This window comes from Leishmania donovani, chromosome 10 (genome assembly GCF_000227135.1).
Source record: "Leishmania donovani BPK282A1 complete genome, chromosome 10".
Lineage (NCBI taxonomy): Eukaryota > Euglenozoa > Kinetoplastea > Trypanosomatida > Trypanosomatidae > Leishmania > Leishmania donovani.
The window spans coordinates 442,772-460,152 of record NC_018237.1 but is presented as its reverse complement, the minus strand read 5'-3'; the positions used below and the strand labels follow the sequence as shown (position 1 = coordinate 460,152).

General features: G+C 62.5%; 7 protein-coding genes across 7 annotated transcripts; all 7 read left to right on the top strand.

Annotated features, from left to right (window-relative positions):
* Positions 1–29: 29 nt before the first annotated feature.
* Positions 30–998, top strand: LDBPK_101140 (hypothetical protein, conserved; the record flags this gene model as incomplete). The annotated part of the gene is made up of 1 exon (XM_003858900.1): positions 30–998. One exon carries the CDS (start codon positions 30–32, stop codon positions 996–998), a length of 969 nt encoding a protein of 322 aa, XP_003858948.1.
* Positions 999–1,657: 659 nt separating this feature from the next.
* Positions 1,658–2,485, top strand: LDBPK_101130 (hypothetical protein, conserved; the record flags this gene model as incomplete). The annotated part of the gene is made up of 1 exon (XM_003858899.1): positions 1,658–2,485. One exon carries the CDS (start codon positions 1,658–1,660, stop codon positions 2,483–2,485), a length of 828 nt encoding a protein of 275 aa, XP_003858947.1.
* A 550-nt stretch (positions 2,486–3,035) lies between these two features.
* Positions 3,036–6,707, top strand: LDBPK_101120 (hypothetical protein, conserved; the record flags this gene model as incomplete). Its single annotated transcript, XM_003858898.1, has 1 exon — positions 3,036–6,707. One exon carries the CDS (start codon positions 3,036–3,038, stop codon positions 6,705–6,707), a length of 3,672 nt encoding a protein of 1,223 aa, XP_003858946.1.
* A 1,158-nt stretch (positions 6,708–7,865) lies between these two features.
* Positions 7,866–9,014, top strand: LDBPK_101110 (RNA-binding protein-like protein; the record flags this gene model as incomplete). The annotated part of the gene is made up of 1 exon (XM_003858897.1): positions 7,866–9,014. The coding sequence occupies one exon, from the start codon at positions 7,866–7,868 to the stop codon at positions 9,012–9,014; it is 1,149 nt and encodes a 382-aa protein (XP_003858945.1).
* A 1,864-nt stretch (positions 9,015–10,878) lies between these two features.
* On the top strand, positions 10,879–12,066 carry LDBPK_101100 (carrier protein, putative; the record flags this gene model as incomplete). Its single annotated transcript, XM_003858896.1, has 1 exon — positions 10,879–12,066. The coding sequence occupies one exon, from the start codon at positions 10,879–10,881 to the stop codon at positions 12,064–12,066; it is 1,188 nt and encodes a 395-aa protein (XP_003858944.1).
* A 1,333-nt stretch (positions 12,067–13,399) lies between these two features.
* Positions 13,400–14,425, top strand: LDBPK_101090 (nucleoside phosphorylase-like protein; the record flags this gene model as incomplete). Its single annotated transcript, XM_003858895.1, has 1 exon — positions 13,400–14,425. One exon carries the CDS (start codon positions 13,400–13,402, stop codon positions 14,423–14,425), a length of 1,026 nt encoding a protein of 341 aa, XP_003858943.1.
* Positions 14,426–15,769: 1,344 nt separating this feature from the next.
* On the top strand, positions 15,770–16,972 carry LDBPK_101080 (ARP2/3 complex subunit, putative; the record flags this gene model as incomplete). The annotated part of the gene is made up of 1 exon (XM_003858894.1): positions 15,770–16,972. The coding sequence occupies one exon, from the start codon at positions 15,770–15,772 to the stop codon at positions 16,970–16,972; it is 1,203 nt and encodes a 400-aa protein (XP_003858942.1).
* Between the last annotated feature and the right edge of the window lie 409 nt (positions 16,973–17,381).

Genomic DNA, 17,381 nt, shown 5'->3' with positions numbered 1-17,381 from the left:
TCCTCATTAGCTGCCGTTTGAGGCGCCGCATGAAGTTCCATCTCCACGTGGTGGACGGCAGCGCCCCCGCCCGCGGCGGGGCGGCGCCGTTCTCCTCTCCGCCCACCGCAGCGGAGGCGACGCAGGCGACGGCGCTGATGCTCTTTGCCCACATGACGCTGCGGTGCGGTCACCTGAGTGATGTGTTGGCCGTTAGCGCCAGCACAACGCCCGCCCTCGCCCGGGCAGCGGCGCTCCAGCCGCAACAGAACCAGCTCCACTCTGGCGCCGCACAGCTGGGCAATGCCGATACCTCGGTAAGCGAGGACACGCAGGTGCTGCAGATGGCCGGTAAGCTGCTGAGCGGGGTCATCGACAACGACGCTGCCGCCGGCCTCCCCTATATGGACATGGACGGCGGCGATGCTCGCATAACCCCTTACGCGTACTTCAACTCCTCTTTCTCCGAGGCAGAGCAGTCACTGCGCCGCGCCGTGTGTATCTTGGCGGAGGGCGGTACCGCGGCGCCGCCACCATACTTCGACCTCATCGCCACGACAGACATGGCCACGTTCGACTATATCATTGAGTACTACCAGCAGCAGCGCGTGCGCCACGGCGGTGCTGTGACGAAGGGCAGGGGCACAAAGCCGGTCGGCGTGATGCATATTGTCGCCGACGATCCGTCCAGAGCGGCGCTTGTGCTGCAGCGTGTTGTGGAGCTGATGTTGAAGCGCAGTGGCTGGACTTTCTCCGTTGATGCGCGCGCCGCAGCGGAAGAAGAGGCGCTCGCTGCGCAGACGGAGGAAGACGACGATGGCGATGACGAAGATGGCGGCGGCGGCGATGCCGGTACGGCCGGCGGCCGTGGCAGTGTCGTGAGTGCGGGCACCGGGGGTGGCGGCGTGCAAGCCGGTGCCCGCAGTGGCAGTGTCGACAGCTGGGTGAATCACATTGATGAGGCAGTGCATCTCTTCGCACAGTTGTTCGGCGTGGACGTTTTGGTGACCCTTGTGTAGGCAAGGCACGGCGGGTGGAGTGAGTGAGCGAGCGAGGCTTTCCCGCTGATGGGGGAAGTGTCGGCTCCGCGTTCATGCGGTCATCGCAGGAGGCGTATTCTCTGTAACGTGTGATGAGGTAGTGAGAGGTGGAGTGAGGAGGAGGGGGGGTGCAAACCCCTCGGTGACTCTTGCTCCCCATGCGTGTACGTACGCGTGCCCAGGCGCCGGTGTGCCTTGAGGTCGCCACTGCAGCTATGCCGAGCCCCCTTTCTCTCTAAGCGAACAAGGCAAGCGGCTTGGCACACGCGCGTGCGCCGTCGTCGATTCGATGTGCGGTGGGAGCTGCGTAATGCATGTTGGGGGTGTAGTGAACGGCGTGGAAACGCGGCGCGCGAGTACGTCGCAATGGTGCATGTTTCGCGTCCCAGCTCCAAAACAGGTTGCTGCCTCAGAGTAGCGGTTATGACGTGACCCCACGCACCCTCCCCCTCCCCTCCCTTCCCCCGGAGAGAGCCGCCTTTTACGCGACGGCAACACTAAATGAAGCCTTCAGTATCCTCTTACAGAAATGTGGGCACGCATCAAAGAGCCCTCGCCTCACCTTCGCTGATTCCTCCCTCTCCCTCACTTGTGCCTCATCTCTCCTCGCGTTGGATGTGCACCCGCTAAGTTTGCGTATGGGTGAGAAGGAGGCAGTGACGTGCGTGTGTGTATGTGTGCGTTTCTGTGACTCTGCAACGCGCGTCGATATGCTCCGTCACTGCCCGCTGCACCGCTGCCTGCCCATCAGCGTTGCTTGCCGCGTCCTCGGCTTCCAGGCGCCACCCACAAGCAAGCACGACCTCCGGAAGAGGTTCGTGCAGCTCACGAAAGAATGTCACCCAGACCTGCACGCCGAGAATGAGAAGGCCGCAACAGCGAAAATGGTGCAGCTGACGGAGGCCTACACCTGCCTGAAAAAGCTGCTCGAGCACCGAGTGCAGTACCACCAAGGCGCCGGCCTCGGCCCGCGTCCCTCCAGCGCAAGTGCGAGCGGCGAGGGCAGTGCGGCAGCGCGCCCGCACGAAGATGTGTGGGCAGAGGTGACGGCCAGCTTCCGCGCGCCGGGCTCGTCGATAAGCCTGCGTGGCTTCACGCTGCCATGGCAGCGCACCACCAGCAACTCGGTGATTTCCTCACTGGAGGCGAAGATGCGGGAGGCGAATGTGTCTTTCAGCGACTTTGTACGCTACGCGCGGCACCTCGAGAAGGACCGGCAGACGAAGGAAAACCGCATCCGCGCAGACGCGGCCATGGCAGACGGCACACACGGCTTCACGGCGGAGTACTTCGAGAGCGTGAACAAGAACAGCGCTTTCAGGCGTGCAACGGAACGGCGTAGGCTGCCCATGACGCACCTCATGACCCTCGGCGCCTTCTACTACGGCCGTCGACTGCGCAATGGCATCGAACAGGCACCGCGGGGTGCATGGCGCACGCTCCGCTACGTCGTTCTCGGCCACTGAAGGGGACTCCTTGCTCAAGGAACGTGGTAGGCATGCCCCTTGGCTGTGAAGGTGTGTGCGAAACCTTGTCGCCTGCCCGCATCGCACCTCTTCATCTCCCTTCCCGCCTATTGTCCAGACCACATTCACGACACACCACCAAGCGCAGATACTTGAGCGACAGGAGAAGGAAGCACCGGTGTGCACATGCGTGCGTGCGTGGTGCTCAAAGAGGAGGACACATGTGCGACGCCTTCCCACTCCTCCCCCGCTCTCCCTTTCTCCCCGAACCATCAACCTTCTCCCCTCCTCACCCCCTTCCTTCCTTCCTGCATCATCATCGGCTGCTGCTCGCGCACACGCGCACAGAGTCGAACCTCGTGAGTGGCGTGCGCGCGTCAACACACCTTCTCGGATACACGGGCCTATAGAAACGCAGGCATGCACACGCCGTATCTCCTTCACACCTCTATCCCCTTACGCCCTTTGTTGTCGCTTGCCTTCTCCTCTCCCCTTTCCTGTGGGCGACCCGCGCAAGCTCACGCGTGTCGGCGTTTGTGGCAGCGGAGCAATGACACAAACGTCGTCCTCGGAGGTGGTCTCCGTCGGGCGGCGGAGCACCGCCATCGGGAAGGAGTCTTCTCTCGCTGCCCCCTCACTGAGTACAGCGGCGACGCCCTTTTCGCTTCGCACCGGCGCCGCGCTTCCTCGCGAGATCCTGGCATGGTTGCAGTCGCTGCAACTTGGCGGCTCCGTCAAGTACCCGAAGCGGGACTTGGCCAACGGATATGTGATTGCGCACATATGTGCTCGCTACTGGTCGCATGTGCCACTGCACAGCTTCGAGAACAAGGCCAGCGCTGCGAGCAAGCAGGGCAACTGGTTTGTTCTGCGCAAGGTGCTGCGCCAGAAGGGGGTGGATGTAAGCGCAGCAATGGTGGACGGCATGATGAACGGCGCTGACGACTGCGCCAGCGCCTTCCTGCAGCAACTGTACACGGTGCTGACTGGCAAGCATGCGGACACCGAGGCGGTGCCGCTGGAAGATGCGCTGCCAGACGTGCCGGCCAGCAAAGTGCCGGTGTACGTGCCGACCAGCACCGGTGGCGCCGCTGCACGCACGCGGCACGTTGGTGGCACGAATGGTCCTGGTCTCTCCGCGAAAGTGGACTCCCGCAGCGACTTCGCGGGCGGAGGCAACAAGGCCGCGTCGTTGTTTGGCGCTGCGGCGGCTGATGTCAGCATCCTGGACGGCACCAGCGGCAAAGACGTGCGGAACGCCCCCCCGGTGCTGCTGCCGCCTCTGCAGTCATCACTCCCGGTGCCGACGCATACGCAGCCCGCTGCATCGCCGTCATCCGGCTTGACAGAGGAAGCAGCAGCCGCAAGCAAGCCGCTCCTCAACGTGGCTGTGCGAGCTGCAGGGGAGGTGTCGACAGTGCTTTCGGCGCAGCAGGCATCTGCGTCGGCCGCTGACGACGCCACTGGCGCACCTATGCCGGCGCAGGTCTCCTCACTGGCTGGTTCGTGGTTCTGCATGAAGGTGCGCGAGGCGGTGCCGGTGGACGCCCTCGAAGCGCTGATGGAGGGCGACGAAGCGGCCTCGGCGCCGAGGCCGTCGCTGTCTGCCACGCTTCGCTGGCTCTCTGCTTTTCCATCTGGTGATGGAGATGTGGAGGGCGAGATGAAAGCAGCGCTCTGGAGCACAGACGGAGACGGCCATAAAGTTCAGCAGGCATTGCTTCGCACGGGTGCCTGGCAGGCGATCCTCGGCGCTGTGCCGGAGCTAGCGCAGATAATTGTGCACCACGGCGGCCACGGCCTCGATGCCCTTGTGGACTGCCTATTTGCCTCCGTCATGAGTGTGCAGTCGCGGATTGGTGGCGGTGGTGAGGGTGACGCTGGCGGCGGCGCGCCGTTCGTCTTCGTGCGCAACGCTGTGCACTTCAGCGCCGTCCTGCTAGCGACGCTCAGCGACCTCAACGTCCACCATGCCATCGCCTGCTTTGAAACGTACTTTGCGGCGTCTCCGACCTTCGCGCAAGCGTTGCGTGGGCTGCGCTGGTCGTTGGCAACCGACTACGCCACGCTCATCACGGCCGTCTTGCCAGCAAACCGCCGACTGGCCGCCACAGTGCTGAGCTCGCTATGGGGCACCATCGAGTACGCTGTGCGTGACTCCGCCGCCGAGGAGACGGTGCTGGCCGGTGAAGCCGCCGCTGGCAATGGGGAAATTAACTCTGTTGGCGCGGAAGACATGGCAGAGGTGTGCCTGCTGGTGCTTCTCCGTGCCCTGTTGACCTCCCTACAGCCCAGCAGCGCCGGTGCCTCCTCCCACACCCCGTTGGAAGCGCCCATAAGCAGTCACGCTCAGATCGACGCAAGTGGGCGCACAATGACGAGCACTGTCCGCCGTACAGCCCCGCGCTCTAGCAGGAGCACGGCCATCACCGCATCAACCTCGCAGGACGCTGTCTCCAAAGCCCTCGTGCAGCTCGCAGAGAAGCGCAGTGTTGCGGTACTGCAGCAGTCTGCCATGGGCTGCGCGAGCGCGACTGGCGTGGGTATCGACGAGGCGTTGGTGGCGGCGGCGACCGAGAAGGAGGCGGCGGCGGTGGCTCTTGCCGTGCAGGTGCTGCGCATGGAGCTACACCCCTCGCTGATGGCGGCATGCGTGGCGGGTGGGCGTTTCTTCGACGTCTACAACGCGCTCTTCCCTTCGTCGGATAGCGCCGCGAAGCCAATACCACCAAACGCGTCGTCGCCTACACTCTCAGTGCTTCGGGCGCGGTGGCTACGCTGGTGCCTGCAGCGGCGGTTCGAACTCGGCTTGTACTCCCCCTCGCCCGTCACCTCGGCCGTGGCGACCGTGTCCTTGTCGCCCCTCTCCCAGCAGCGCCAACGTGTCTCCCATGCCGTTGCCTCGTTCGGGGTCCGCGACGAAGGCGGCCATCGCGCCACCACGACCACGCTCGCCCAGGAGCACGATTTCTCTGTGGACAGTGCCGAGATGCGCGCGCTGCTGACAGGTGTGCAGATACTCTGTCGCGAGCTGTCCTCCTCCACTGAGTCGTTGAAGCCTGCAGATGCGCAGTCGCGCGTGCTGGTGGCGTGCGCGTTGGCCGAGTCGCTCCCGTTCCTGCCAGCGAAGTACAAAACTGAGAGCACTGGCGTAGACGGCGGTGATGGGCAGCCAAGTGCGGAGGCAGTCGAGTCGCCTCATGATAGAGATGGCGGCTCGGCCTTCGCCGAGGACGCGGCAGAGGCCGCATTGAAAGTCTTGATGCACGAGGCGACGCCAGCGCAGATGCGCTCCATCCTCGCCTGCACATCCGAGTTGCGAGCAGGCGCAGCGGTGCAGAAAGGCGAAGAGTTGGAGGACGAGGCGCAGTGGATGGTGCACCGCTACGTGGGCCCCCTCAAGCCGTCCGGCTTGCTTGTCGTGAAGAGCGATGCACTGCTGCTTGTCAAGGCGGCTCTCAGTGTGGTAAGCAGCGGTGGTGGTCACACAGGCAACTCCGGCGGCAGCGGCTTATCCCGATCGTTCTCTGTGGCGGGGGACAAAGACGTGAAGCTCACGGGTGGCACCGGCGGCGCCCGCCGGCTCGCTGCCCGGGCGGCGGTGATGGCCAGAGAAGGCCAGGTAGACGAGAAGATCGCTGAGCGGGTGCGATGGCTTGCCAGCCTGCTGGTAGAGGGCCGCGCCTGCGTTCGTAGCGGCGCGCCGCCCTTATTTCCGTGGCGAAGCACCGGTGATAGTGGCGCAGCCCGTCGCTCTCCCTCGTCCCTCCGTGAGGACACGGCCACCGTGGCTTCGGCAGCGTCAGAGGCAGAGGTGCTACAGTGGCAAGCGGTGCTGTCGCACTGTTACGAAGACCTTGTCCTAGTGATTCAAGCCGCAAGCTCACGGCTGCGCCAACGTGGAGGGGCTGGTGCCAGTGGAAACCCTAACGCCGCCGAGACGCACTTCTCCGAGGTTGTTGGTAAGGAGCTCCTGATGCTGGCGCAGAAGGCAGAGGGAGTAGTGTGCATCTTGTGGCGCGAGCTGGCACCGATTCTGGCAGTATCGGCGGCGTTAGGATCGAAGAGCGAGTCGGAGCGGCGCTTCATCGGCGCCGCAACCCCCTCAGTGGTCGCCAGCTCGGCCTTCATAGGCAGCTCGCTCTTCTCCTTCCTGGAGGATGTGTCACACGAGGAGGTGGCGACGGCGGTGAGCTGGATCTGCGCTGTTGCTGGTGTGTAGTGGCACCTCCCACTTGTCGCGTGCGTCGTGTCTGGCGTGCGTGCTTCTTCGTCCACGTGGCTCGCCCGCACGCCCTCTCTTCGACACGCTTGCAGTCCTACGATGTCCACTCACCATGCGCCCTCTTTCTCCTTTTAGTGGCTTGGTTCTCTGCAACTGCTTGGAATGTACAGGAGGAACGCGTGCTCGCATGTACACACACGCACCGGGGACGAGAGAGCGAGAGAGCGGGCGCGTGCTGGGCAGCACTAGTCGCGGCCTTCGCACCTCTCGTGAATCCAGTCGTGTGCGCGCTGCGGGCGCTGTCCACTTTTGCCGCTTGCTTGTGTTCTGCTGCTCATTGGTTTGCGTGCGCCGCTCACGGAATCGCAACACACACACAAGCTGATGGCGCTCTCGCTCTTGCTCTCTCCTTCGAAGACCCTCCTGCCTCTCCACCGCGACGGTGTGTTCCCCACACGGCGGGTGATGCCGCTGTTGGTGGTGGTGGTGCGCAGTCGTAGAGACGGAGGCGGAAAGTCTTTGGGGGTGGATGTAGGATCGATTTCGTGGGCGCTTGATTGATGTACAGCGCGGCGTCCCCTCGCTCGCTCCCACGTTTTGTTGGTGCAGACAGCGTACGCGAGGGCGCGATGCGGACGAAGAACAACATCAAGGTACTTAACAGAATAAAAAGACGTTCGAAGGAGGAGGTGACGGGAGGGAGGAAGGGGGCGACGGAGGACGACGCCAGCAACACCGCTGCATCTCTCCGCGCTCATCGTCCTCTTTCTCTCTCCCCAACTGTCCCTCCGCTCCCACACCCCAGAGATGAGACGGGGGAGGAGGCGACGCTCGCTTGTGCGCCGCTAAACGGCGCATGTGAAGTCAAGGGAAAAGATGGCACTCGATAGGCGCCGGCTGGGCTGTGCTACTTGTTGTTTCTGCGCACCTTTAATCCCCTCTCTCTCCCCCATCCTATCTATGCGTTCGTTGTCCGCACACCACTGTGGTGTACACGACACGTCAGTGAAGAGGCGGTCCGAGTCACAGCTGCACAGCACGAAGAAACAGGGAGAGAGATCGCTACGCGCACACGCGAGCAGAGCCTCACTCACACACATACCCCTGCACGCGAACGCGTGAAAGTCCGCTTTCCGCCACCACCACCACCTCGTAATGCCGCCGAAGAGCACCGTGAAGAAGGCCGACAGCGCTGCCGCGACGGGCAAACGCAAGAAACTGTCCTTTGCCGAGTCAACGGTGAAGGCGGCCGCGGCGGCGATCCACACCACGAACGTCAACGTGCCGGTGAAGGCAGCAGCGAAGCACGCCCCTCTGGGTGCTGCACCTCGCAGGAAGGGACAGAACGCCAAGAAGACGACAGTGAACACCAGCAGCGCCGCGAAGCAGCGGGCGGCTACAGATCTGAAGCGTAGCGGGATCGTGAAAGCCAAGAGGACTGAGGAGGAAGTGGCTGCACCGCCGGCGCCGAGCGACGAGGAAAACTCGAGCGACGATGAGGATGACATGCTGAACGGCGGCGCGGCTGTCGACTCGGACGCGGATGACCTTAGCGACATGGCAGACCGCGCTCCATCGGACGACGAGGACGACGAGCTGGGGGCCGGCAAGCAGGCATCCTCGTCGGCGTCTCGTCAGCGCGACAGCAACGGCACCGTCGAGCCATACCGTGCCGTGCGTCTGAGCTTTCTGCCGCCTGAGTTCCAAGAGCCTCAGCTCTACAAGTTTCTTAACCAGTTTGGGGCAACGGTGCTGAACTGCTTCTGTGTGCGCAGCAAGCGCACCCATCGATCCCGCGGTATTGCGTACGTTGAGTTCGACAAGGAGTCCGCTATACCGCTTGTGGTGGAGGAGTGCAATGGCATGGCGCTGGGTGGCAAGGCCGTACGCGCGCGCGCCGTCACGATGCGGCGCCGCATGCCGTCGCGCCAGATGGTCAGCCGCCGCCGCGCGCTCGCCTACGCGTACAAGACACAGGGCGCGCCACTGAAGAAGCACGACGTGCGTCGCAAGGATCCCGTAGGCCTGCTCATCAAAGCAGTGCGCACCGAGAAGGACAACAACAACTATCTCGAGAGTCTCGGCATCGACTTCAAGACGGACTTCTTCCAGTCTCAACTGGCCACGCTGCCGCCTGGTCTCCTAAAGAAAAAGCGATCTCGGTCGAAGAAATCGGAGAACAACACTGTCGCTGCGGCCGGTATGGCGAAGGCGTTCATAAAAACAACTGACATCGTGACGTCGGCACCCAAGTCCAGCCCGAAGCGGGCGACTCGCAGGGCACCCGCGACGAAGACTAAGTAAGCCACTTTGAACAGAGATGGTGCGGCGAAGGGGGTGGTGGGCAGGGGGGCAAACGTGTGCCACCTCGTCACGCCGGCATATGCGCAAGCACTTGCCCAACAGTGACGGGGCAGTGCGGGGGGACAGGCTTACCTGCTGCCCCGTGCGTGCGCTGCTCTTTTTTTTTTTGGGGGGGGGGGGTATGTTTTAAATCGGGCGATAATGACGGATAACATCGATGGTCGGTTCTGTGCGTGCGCCCTCTTAGCGGCTGCGCGCGGCTTGGCTACGGCCCTTACGTGTTGTTTTGCAGCGTCGCTTGTGGAGCAACGTCTATCGGTCCCTGTCAGGGGGTGTGCACGGATGGATGTGGCCGTGGCAGTGCGAGCGCTAAAGCGCCATAAGCGAAGCAGCACACCACGCAAAGGACGTCAACGACGGTTCCCGTGGCAATGATGGCAGCTGCAGCGATAGAACAGCCACACGCACACACACAAGCGCGTGTGAAGAGAGAAGTGGGAGAGAGCTGCGCTACCTGACGAAGCGGGGGGATACACCCGTGTCCCAGGTTTGTGTGCACGTGTGTTTTACCAGCCGCATGCAGACCGCATTGATACTTGTGTGTGCTTCCTCTGAAGTGACGCAGCAAGAGGTCAGCCGCGGCCTCAGCAGCTCGCAAACAAGTGAGTCGAACAAGCTGATCTACGCATGTATCTGTTTTGTTTTTCTTTGGGGAGGGGGTTGTTGAGGAAGTCCGTGCAATCTCGAGTGCTGGTGTCCCCCCTCTCTCTCTCTCCCGTCACGCGCTCCATCACATCTCCTCTGCTCAACCTCTGCTGCCCTTCCTCTCATCCTCCGACACACACGCACGCCTGCGCATATGCGCCTCAACAGCTCTTTGCTTTTTCTTTCGAAGTCTCTTGTTTATATCCGCTCTGACTGTAAGCACCTCCACAGAAAAGCAAGCGCTGCCGCCTGCCGTTAGATCCGCCATCGCCATTCATCACCTCAGCTTGTCGTGTTGCTTCCGTGTGCGTTTGCGTGTGTGTACGTGCTTCTCCCGCCCGCCTCATTCCAACGCGCCTCCACCACCCTCCTTCCCCTCCTCATCCGTTCCTGCTACTCCTGCTGCTGCTGCTGCTGCTGCGCCCTCGCGCGCGCGCATCGAACCTGTTCGGGCACGCACCAACACACAAGCATACGTTGCAGCCGTCGAGCTCGCTGTGACGCAGCAGCATAAACGGAGCACGTCTGCTCTCCAGCGCTCTTGTCTCCTCTTCCTCTTCTCAAAGCCTCCGCGCAGCGCTGCATCGGCGCTGAGGAGCGGGCACGCGCGCACACACGCTCTCTCAGGCATTTACGAGTCCTGCTGTGAGCGTGACAGCTGCATCAGCAGCAGACGTAAGCGTTGCAGCAGCTTCAACAGCGACCGCAATCGCCACCACCACTGCTACACTCATTCTTGTTCCCTTCTGGGTAGATTGCCCCACCCACTCTTTGCGGATGTAGACGTGTAGACGCGTGCGTGTATACATATATATATATATGTATGTATGTGTGTGTGTGTGTGTTTCCGGTTTCCAATCGTTTCTTCTGCCCGCAGCACTACTCTCTGTGCAGCACCCCACCACCACCACCTCCCCTTGGTCTGAAGTCGCTTGGCTGATGGACGGACGTGTGTCTGCGCCTGTGTGCATTTCTGTTTCACCACCCTTTGTTTTATTATTCTTTTGCATCGCGAGAGACTTTCTCTGCTGCTGGCATTGCGCCTTGGCCTCCCCCCTTGGCTTGCCATCGCTTCCTTGCCCGCCACGCACACACGGGACGCAGACGCATCTTCGTTGTCTCCCGTGACCGCAGTGCACGAACTGCCCGACGAGAGAAGATGCTTACCGAGTCCTCCTTGATGGAAGCAGACGGCGCCGTCTACGAGCCCTCCGCTGCCCACGGCAGCACCAGCGTGCACGCGCCTCACCACCACCACAATAGCCATCACCACACCCACACCCATCAAGCGCATCAGCAGCACAGCTCTGCCTCGCACCCGCACTCGTCGCCACTTGGTTTTCTCACGCATGATGTGGAAGAGGACCCGCCGCTGCACGAGCACACGACCAGCGTCAACCGTAGTTACTCAGACCTCCATCAAGGTGCCTTCCTGTGCTACGCGTTCGGTCTGTGCGCGCTCCGCACGGCGCTTCAGCATCCGATGAACCTAGCTCTTGCTCGGAAGCAGACAAGCGCCGCAGCGAACACGATGACTACATGGGGCGTCCTCTCTCACATCTTCGCGCACGAAGGACGGTGGCGCGGCCTTCTGCAGGGCATCGGCTCCCTCTCGATGGGCTGTGCACTCAGCGAGGTCATCTACCTGTGCATCTTTGAGTGGGGCCGCGAGCAGGTTCCCATCGACGGCACCGCAACGCGCGACGCCATCTCCGGGTACGCTGCCGACGTCATGTGTCGCTCCGTGCACATCCCACTTAGCATAATTGCGTACCGCCAGATGACGGCGTCCCCGTCGCGGCGCATGAACTCGTGGCGGACGCTGCAGCACATGTACTCGGAGCGCGGCCTACGCACGGTGTTCGCCGGCTTCGGCACAACCCTAGTCGTCGGGTGCCAGTGGACAGCCATATGGTGGGCAATGTATGGTCGGCTGAAAAGCTTCCTCTACGACACCTCTGGGCCGCATCTGCAGCGGCTCTCTGAGAAGAGCAAGGCGTCCCAGCGAGGGGGCGACGCAGCGGACAGTGGATGGCGTCTGCCGAGCTGGTGCATCTCCTCCGACGACAACGTCCTCATCAACGGTGCTGCCTCCGTCACGACGAGCGCGGCTACCGCGGTGCTCTTCAATCCCTATCTGGTGGTGCGAACAAATCTGCAGGTGACCCCCGGAGCTACGCTGTGGTCCGTGACTCGGCAGCTGCACCGCAGGCGCGGCTTCCGCGGCTTCTACAGCGGGCTGCTGCTGAGCGTGAACGCGTGTGTTGTGGACGGTGTCTTGGCGTCGACCAGTTACGAGTATGCGAAGCTGTGGGCCGACCGCACCCGGGATGGCCATGCCAGATAAGCGTGCGCACCGGCATGCACACAAGGGAACAGAAAATGAAAATAGAGGGGGCAAGCAAGAGAGCGAGGCACGTGGGCGGAGGGCCCCTTCCTCCTACTGAACTCCTCGCCAGCATAGATAAAACATGCACTGCTTATACGCGCTACACGTGATGGGCGAGTGTATTGTAGGTGTGTGTGTGTGTGCGATGCTGTCCTCGTTGATTTCCTGCTCTGGAGGGTGAGACGGGCTCGAGGAGCAGCACACGAGGACATCCCGTGGTGAAGAGGGGGCGCGTACTGGGCAGGGGGTCCCGAACGACGAACTCTCGCTCACTTGCGCGCTCTCTTCATTGCCTCCTCTCTCCACTGCCTACGTGGCCATGCCCAACACGTTTGGTGGCACTACCCATCACAGGCTTGAAAGAGATGGAGAATGGAGCCCATCAACCCCGATAAAGCGCCTCACCCCCCCCCCGCCTCCCTCCTTCTCTGTCTCTCCCTCTCTTTCCCTCACTGACCTCACCCTGGCGAGGGCAGGAACTCTTCACTTTTAAGGAGGAAGGGGGAGAGGCGGGAGAGATCGGCTCGCAGAGAGATGCGCGAGGTTTGCGTATGTGTGTGTGTGTATGTGTGTATGCGTGCCCGTGAGCGTCGTAGCGGTTGGAACTCCATCGAGATCGAACTTGTTTGCCTCCCTCGTTGTGTGTCGCCGGTGCACTTCTCTCCCCTCCCCCTCCCTTGTCCACTCGCCCTCTCCGCGTCTCAGTCGCTCCCATGCGTCTGTGTACCCCTTGGCCCTTGTGGCTGTATGCTTGCCTGGCCCATGCATGTAAGTGCAGAGGCCGCCTCCGGCTCGCCCTCTCTTCTCTCCGCCTATTGGGAGGAGTGAGGGCGCTTCTCTGCCCGTGTGAAGGCGCAACACACGCACACAAGATAGACAACGCGGGAAGCGGAGCGGCATCATCCTCACCGTCGTCATGGCTGCCGTTCGCGCTCGGTGTCGTGGTGGTGCTCGTGCGCGATGGTCAGCCAATACACACTTGTCCAAGAGAAAAGTGGTTGGCGCCCTTTCGCAAATGCATGTGAGACGTGGCCCGGCGTGGTCCATCTCCGCGTATCGTCATCGCCGCATTTATGCCCTCCACCGCCACCACCACCACCCTCGTCGTCGCCGTGCAGGACGCATGTGTGGGAATGGCCACCATCATTCTCAATCCAGCCCTCTGGTGTGCTGTGTATCTCTGTTGGCCTCGTCCACCGGAGCCCCCCCTCCCTCTTTCTCTCCTTCTCTCTCTCCTTGCTGTTCCCATGCCACCAGCAGTACGCAACCTCTTCCTACCAGCGCCGTCATAATGTCCGGCAGCGGCTGTGGCTTTCTCGGCAACGTTGATCCGGACCTTCCGCTCACCCCGGATGGGGTCACCTACCACGTCGCCTGCAGCAGCGAGCGCCTGGCAGACCGCATCATCTTGGTCGGTGATCCAGGCCGCGTGAAAATGGTGAGCACCTACCTGGACACTGGCAGCATCGTCTACGAGGCCTCGCACCGTGAAATCAAGGTCGTTACCGGAGCGTACCACGGAGTTCCAGTGACGGTGCTGAGCACAGGCATGGGCACCGACAACATCGAGATCGTGATGAACGAGGTGCACATCCTGAAGGAGTACGACACGCAGAAGCGGCGATGGCGCGCTCGCGTCGGGGATGATACCCCGGCAGACCCGCTCGAGACGCCGTTCGATCCATCGAGGGTGAAGCTGATCCGCGTTGGCACCTGCGGCACACCGAATGACGAGGTGCAGATAGGCTGCCTCGCCATCACGCGGTACGCCGTCGGCATGGACAACACCTGCCAATACTACGACCCCCCTGCGGTGAACCACACGGCGGACGTGAAAGAGGTGCTGGCGAAGGTTCAGGCAACCTCCCTCGGGAAGGTACAGGTGTACGCAACCAAGGCCGCACCCGCCATCACGCAGGGTCTCGTGGACGCCTGCACGGCTCTCAACAGAAAGGCGGGTGTGTCGGAGCAGCAGCCCTACTACGTGGGAACCACGTGCAGCGGCAGCGGCTTCTACGGATGCCAAGGTCGCAGTGTCGGCCGCTTTCGCGGTCACCTCACCGTCCCGCATCTCACCGAGGAACTCGGCGACCTGCGCTTCAACGTCAGCGAAGGCGAGCAGCGCGTCGCGAACATCGAGATGGAGAACAGCGCTCTCTGCTACCTCAGCAACCTCCTCGGCTACCAGGCGGGCACGGTGTGTGTCGTGATTGCGCGGCGTTCTCGCACCAATCGCACCTTCGCGACGCCAGAGCAGCTGGCCAAGGGGCTCTCCCGCGCCATCACAATCGCCCTAGAGACCCTCATAAAGGAATAAGCGAGCCACCGTCGCCGGCGCAGTCGGAGAAGGAGAGGGGGGCGTCGTCGTCATTGTCCCCCTCTCCTTCTCCCGTGAGGCTTCACGCGACTCCACCCCCCCCCTCTCCACCACCACCACCACCAGCACCCTCGCTCACACGCAGATGCCACCGCCGGCACTTCCCTCTCTGGATAGCGCAGCACATAACCAGGAAAGGGAAGCGGCTGCTCGTCGCTCATCCATGCGTTCTGCTTCTGGTGTTGTCTTGCATTCAAGTGCAGTGCGCCACCTCTTCGCCTCCTGTCATCTTGTCCTTGTTGGACGTGGTGCCGGGGTGTGGGTGGAGAGGGGGTGCGGCCCCCACCCCTCCCCCTCTACGTCTACTCGCCTACTCAACGCCATGACGCACGTGAAACCCCACCCCACACCCTCCCTCCCGGCCCTGACGCAGACTCCATCGCGTGGTGCGAAGCAGCCGAAGGCACGCACTACAGCAGTGCACCGACTTGGCGGTCGTTGCAGGTCCCCACCTGCCTCAAGCTCTACCCACCCAACCCTAATCTTGCAGGCCGCCTCACAGCCGTTCACATCATGCCGGCCACCAGCCCTGGTGCATCTCTCGAGGTGGCACTCAGGTTCCTTAAGCCAGGAGGCAGTGAGAGTCGTGCGAGTGACGCTGGCACTCTGCCCATCATGTGGATGGCACAGACGTGCTCACCGTTGCAGTTCGCCCTGACCTCCCCACGTCCTAGACACTCAGCACTGGCACGACCAGAAGTGGTTCGGCATTGGCAGGGAGAGGGGGGGGGGGGCTGCTTGGCTTTCACCCCACACGGGGCGAGGGTGCACCGGCCCCTGAGGATGCGCCGCACGGAGGGCTGTGTGTGTTCCCCGTCATCAGGGACATTGAACGTTGTACATAGAAAGACATGTTGCCTGCGATAGCAGACGGCACACGCGAAGCGCAGCGAAAATGCGTCACGCGTGGGGGAGCTGCGCGCGCGCGCGTGCGGGGAGGGTGGCCCGACGCAGGCGGCGATGACTCCACGTGATAAGCACGGGCACTGCGCAACCACCCTTTTGCGGAGTCCTCTCTGAACCGCTGGCGGCGGCGCCTCCCTCTTCCTCCCTCACGCATCCGTGTGATGGTGCCGTTATGCAAGCAGAAAAAGGGCACCACGCTCGTTCTTCTGCCGCCGTGCGCGAATCCCCCACCGCCCCACCGCCTTCCTCTCTACTCCTTCCAAGTAGTGTGTGCGGACCAGACATGAGGAGCGCATTGCTGCGCCACATTGATCGCAGGTCATGCCTCTCATGAAGGACGCCACTCGGCTACCGAACACATCACCGCTGCCCGCCCTCATGGCGGCGCTGAAGCTTTTTGAATGCAAGCCTGATACTGTGGCAAGCGCAGGCCCTGCGCCGCCACACCGCCTCTACACGTTCGGCGGCTGCACTTATGAGCTTTCCAGCCTGCCGGAGGGCCACACAAGTAAGGGCGCAGGTGAGCCGCTCTCGCAGCCACCCGTCAGCTGCTCTACCACGGCGCCGACAACTGGAGCGGCGGCGCCCAGGAGTGGCAGCGGCAGCGGTATGGAGGGTGGCACCCATGCGCGTGTACCATGTGCCGAGGCCGGCATTGCTTCATCTTGTGCCGAAGACGGCACGCGTCTGCGCTCAAGCACTTCCTACCCATCCATCATCATTCAGTTTGTGTGTCCGATCCCGCATGCCCAGCTAAACCGGTACAACAACCTTGACCACGCACTGAGCACAGCGTTGCAGCAAGTGGCACCTCACTGCACATACGGCTTGCCTTCTCCCTGCCCTGCAGAAGCGGCATCCGCAGCGGCAACGTCGCTCTCCTCTATCGCTCTGTGCATTCCAGCCGAAGTGACGCCCCAAGAGAGATGCGCAGCGGCCGCGTTCGCCGCCGATCTGAGCCTGCACGCTCTTCGACCGGTCCTCGAGGGACTTCTCCAGCACAGCGGCGCTACCATGCAGAAGGAGTGTTTGCTACTGCTGCCTCGCACCGAGACCACGACGAGCACAGCCGCTTCGCAGCCAGTGGTCGACTCAGCGTCCATCTTCTCTGCAAAAGCCCTCTTCATTACGGCAACGCCGACGCCTGCGGCACTGGTATCACACGGTACAAGCGCGTCGGCCAAGACGGCGCCGGCATGCTTCTATTCCGGCACCGTCTCCCTCACCGTCTGCGTTGGCACCGACGACAAAGGCGAGGCGGTACTCATGCGGCGCTACCTGGATGCCTTCGCCGACGTGAAGAGGGCACCGGTGCTGCTGCTCGTTCGCGAATCGGCAGAGCCGCCACCAGAGGTGGCCGCTGAGGCCGGCTGGGCGATGACAACGGAACACCTGTACGCGTGGTGGTGCACCTTTGTTCTTGCCCCGCATCAGATGACCTCTGCAGCATCTGTGGAGCGGTTGCTACGCTGGGCGCGTGAGCTGCGGCCGACGGTTCTCTTTCACGTGCACCAGGAACGGATGGCGATGCATTCCCTGCTGCGCCAACAGCTGAGCACGTATGCTGCTCACTTTGACTAAGTCGATGTGGCAACGGGAGGGGGTGGGGGAGAGGCGTCGGCCTCTCCTGTGCCCTTCCGACACACACACACACACGCGCGCGCGCGCACGATCCTTCGTTGCGCCTTTTCTGTTCACGCAGCTATGCAGGGATGAGGACACAAGTGCATGATACTGCCGGGCAGTCATCCAGAGGCGACTCCACTGCATTGGGCAGTGCTGTGATGCCTACACGCCTTCCTTTGCCTTGCTGCTGTGTTCCCTCCCCCAGAAGAAAGCAGCCTTCAGAGTGGCACAGCTACATGCGCAGCCCGACACACTCCGTGTTGAGCACATCCATGCCTCATTCTCTCACACATCTCCTCGACCCTCACTACGCCTCTTCGAGCCTCTCAACCCCACTCGCACACACGCCGCAGCCTCCACAGCC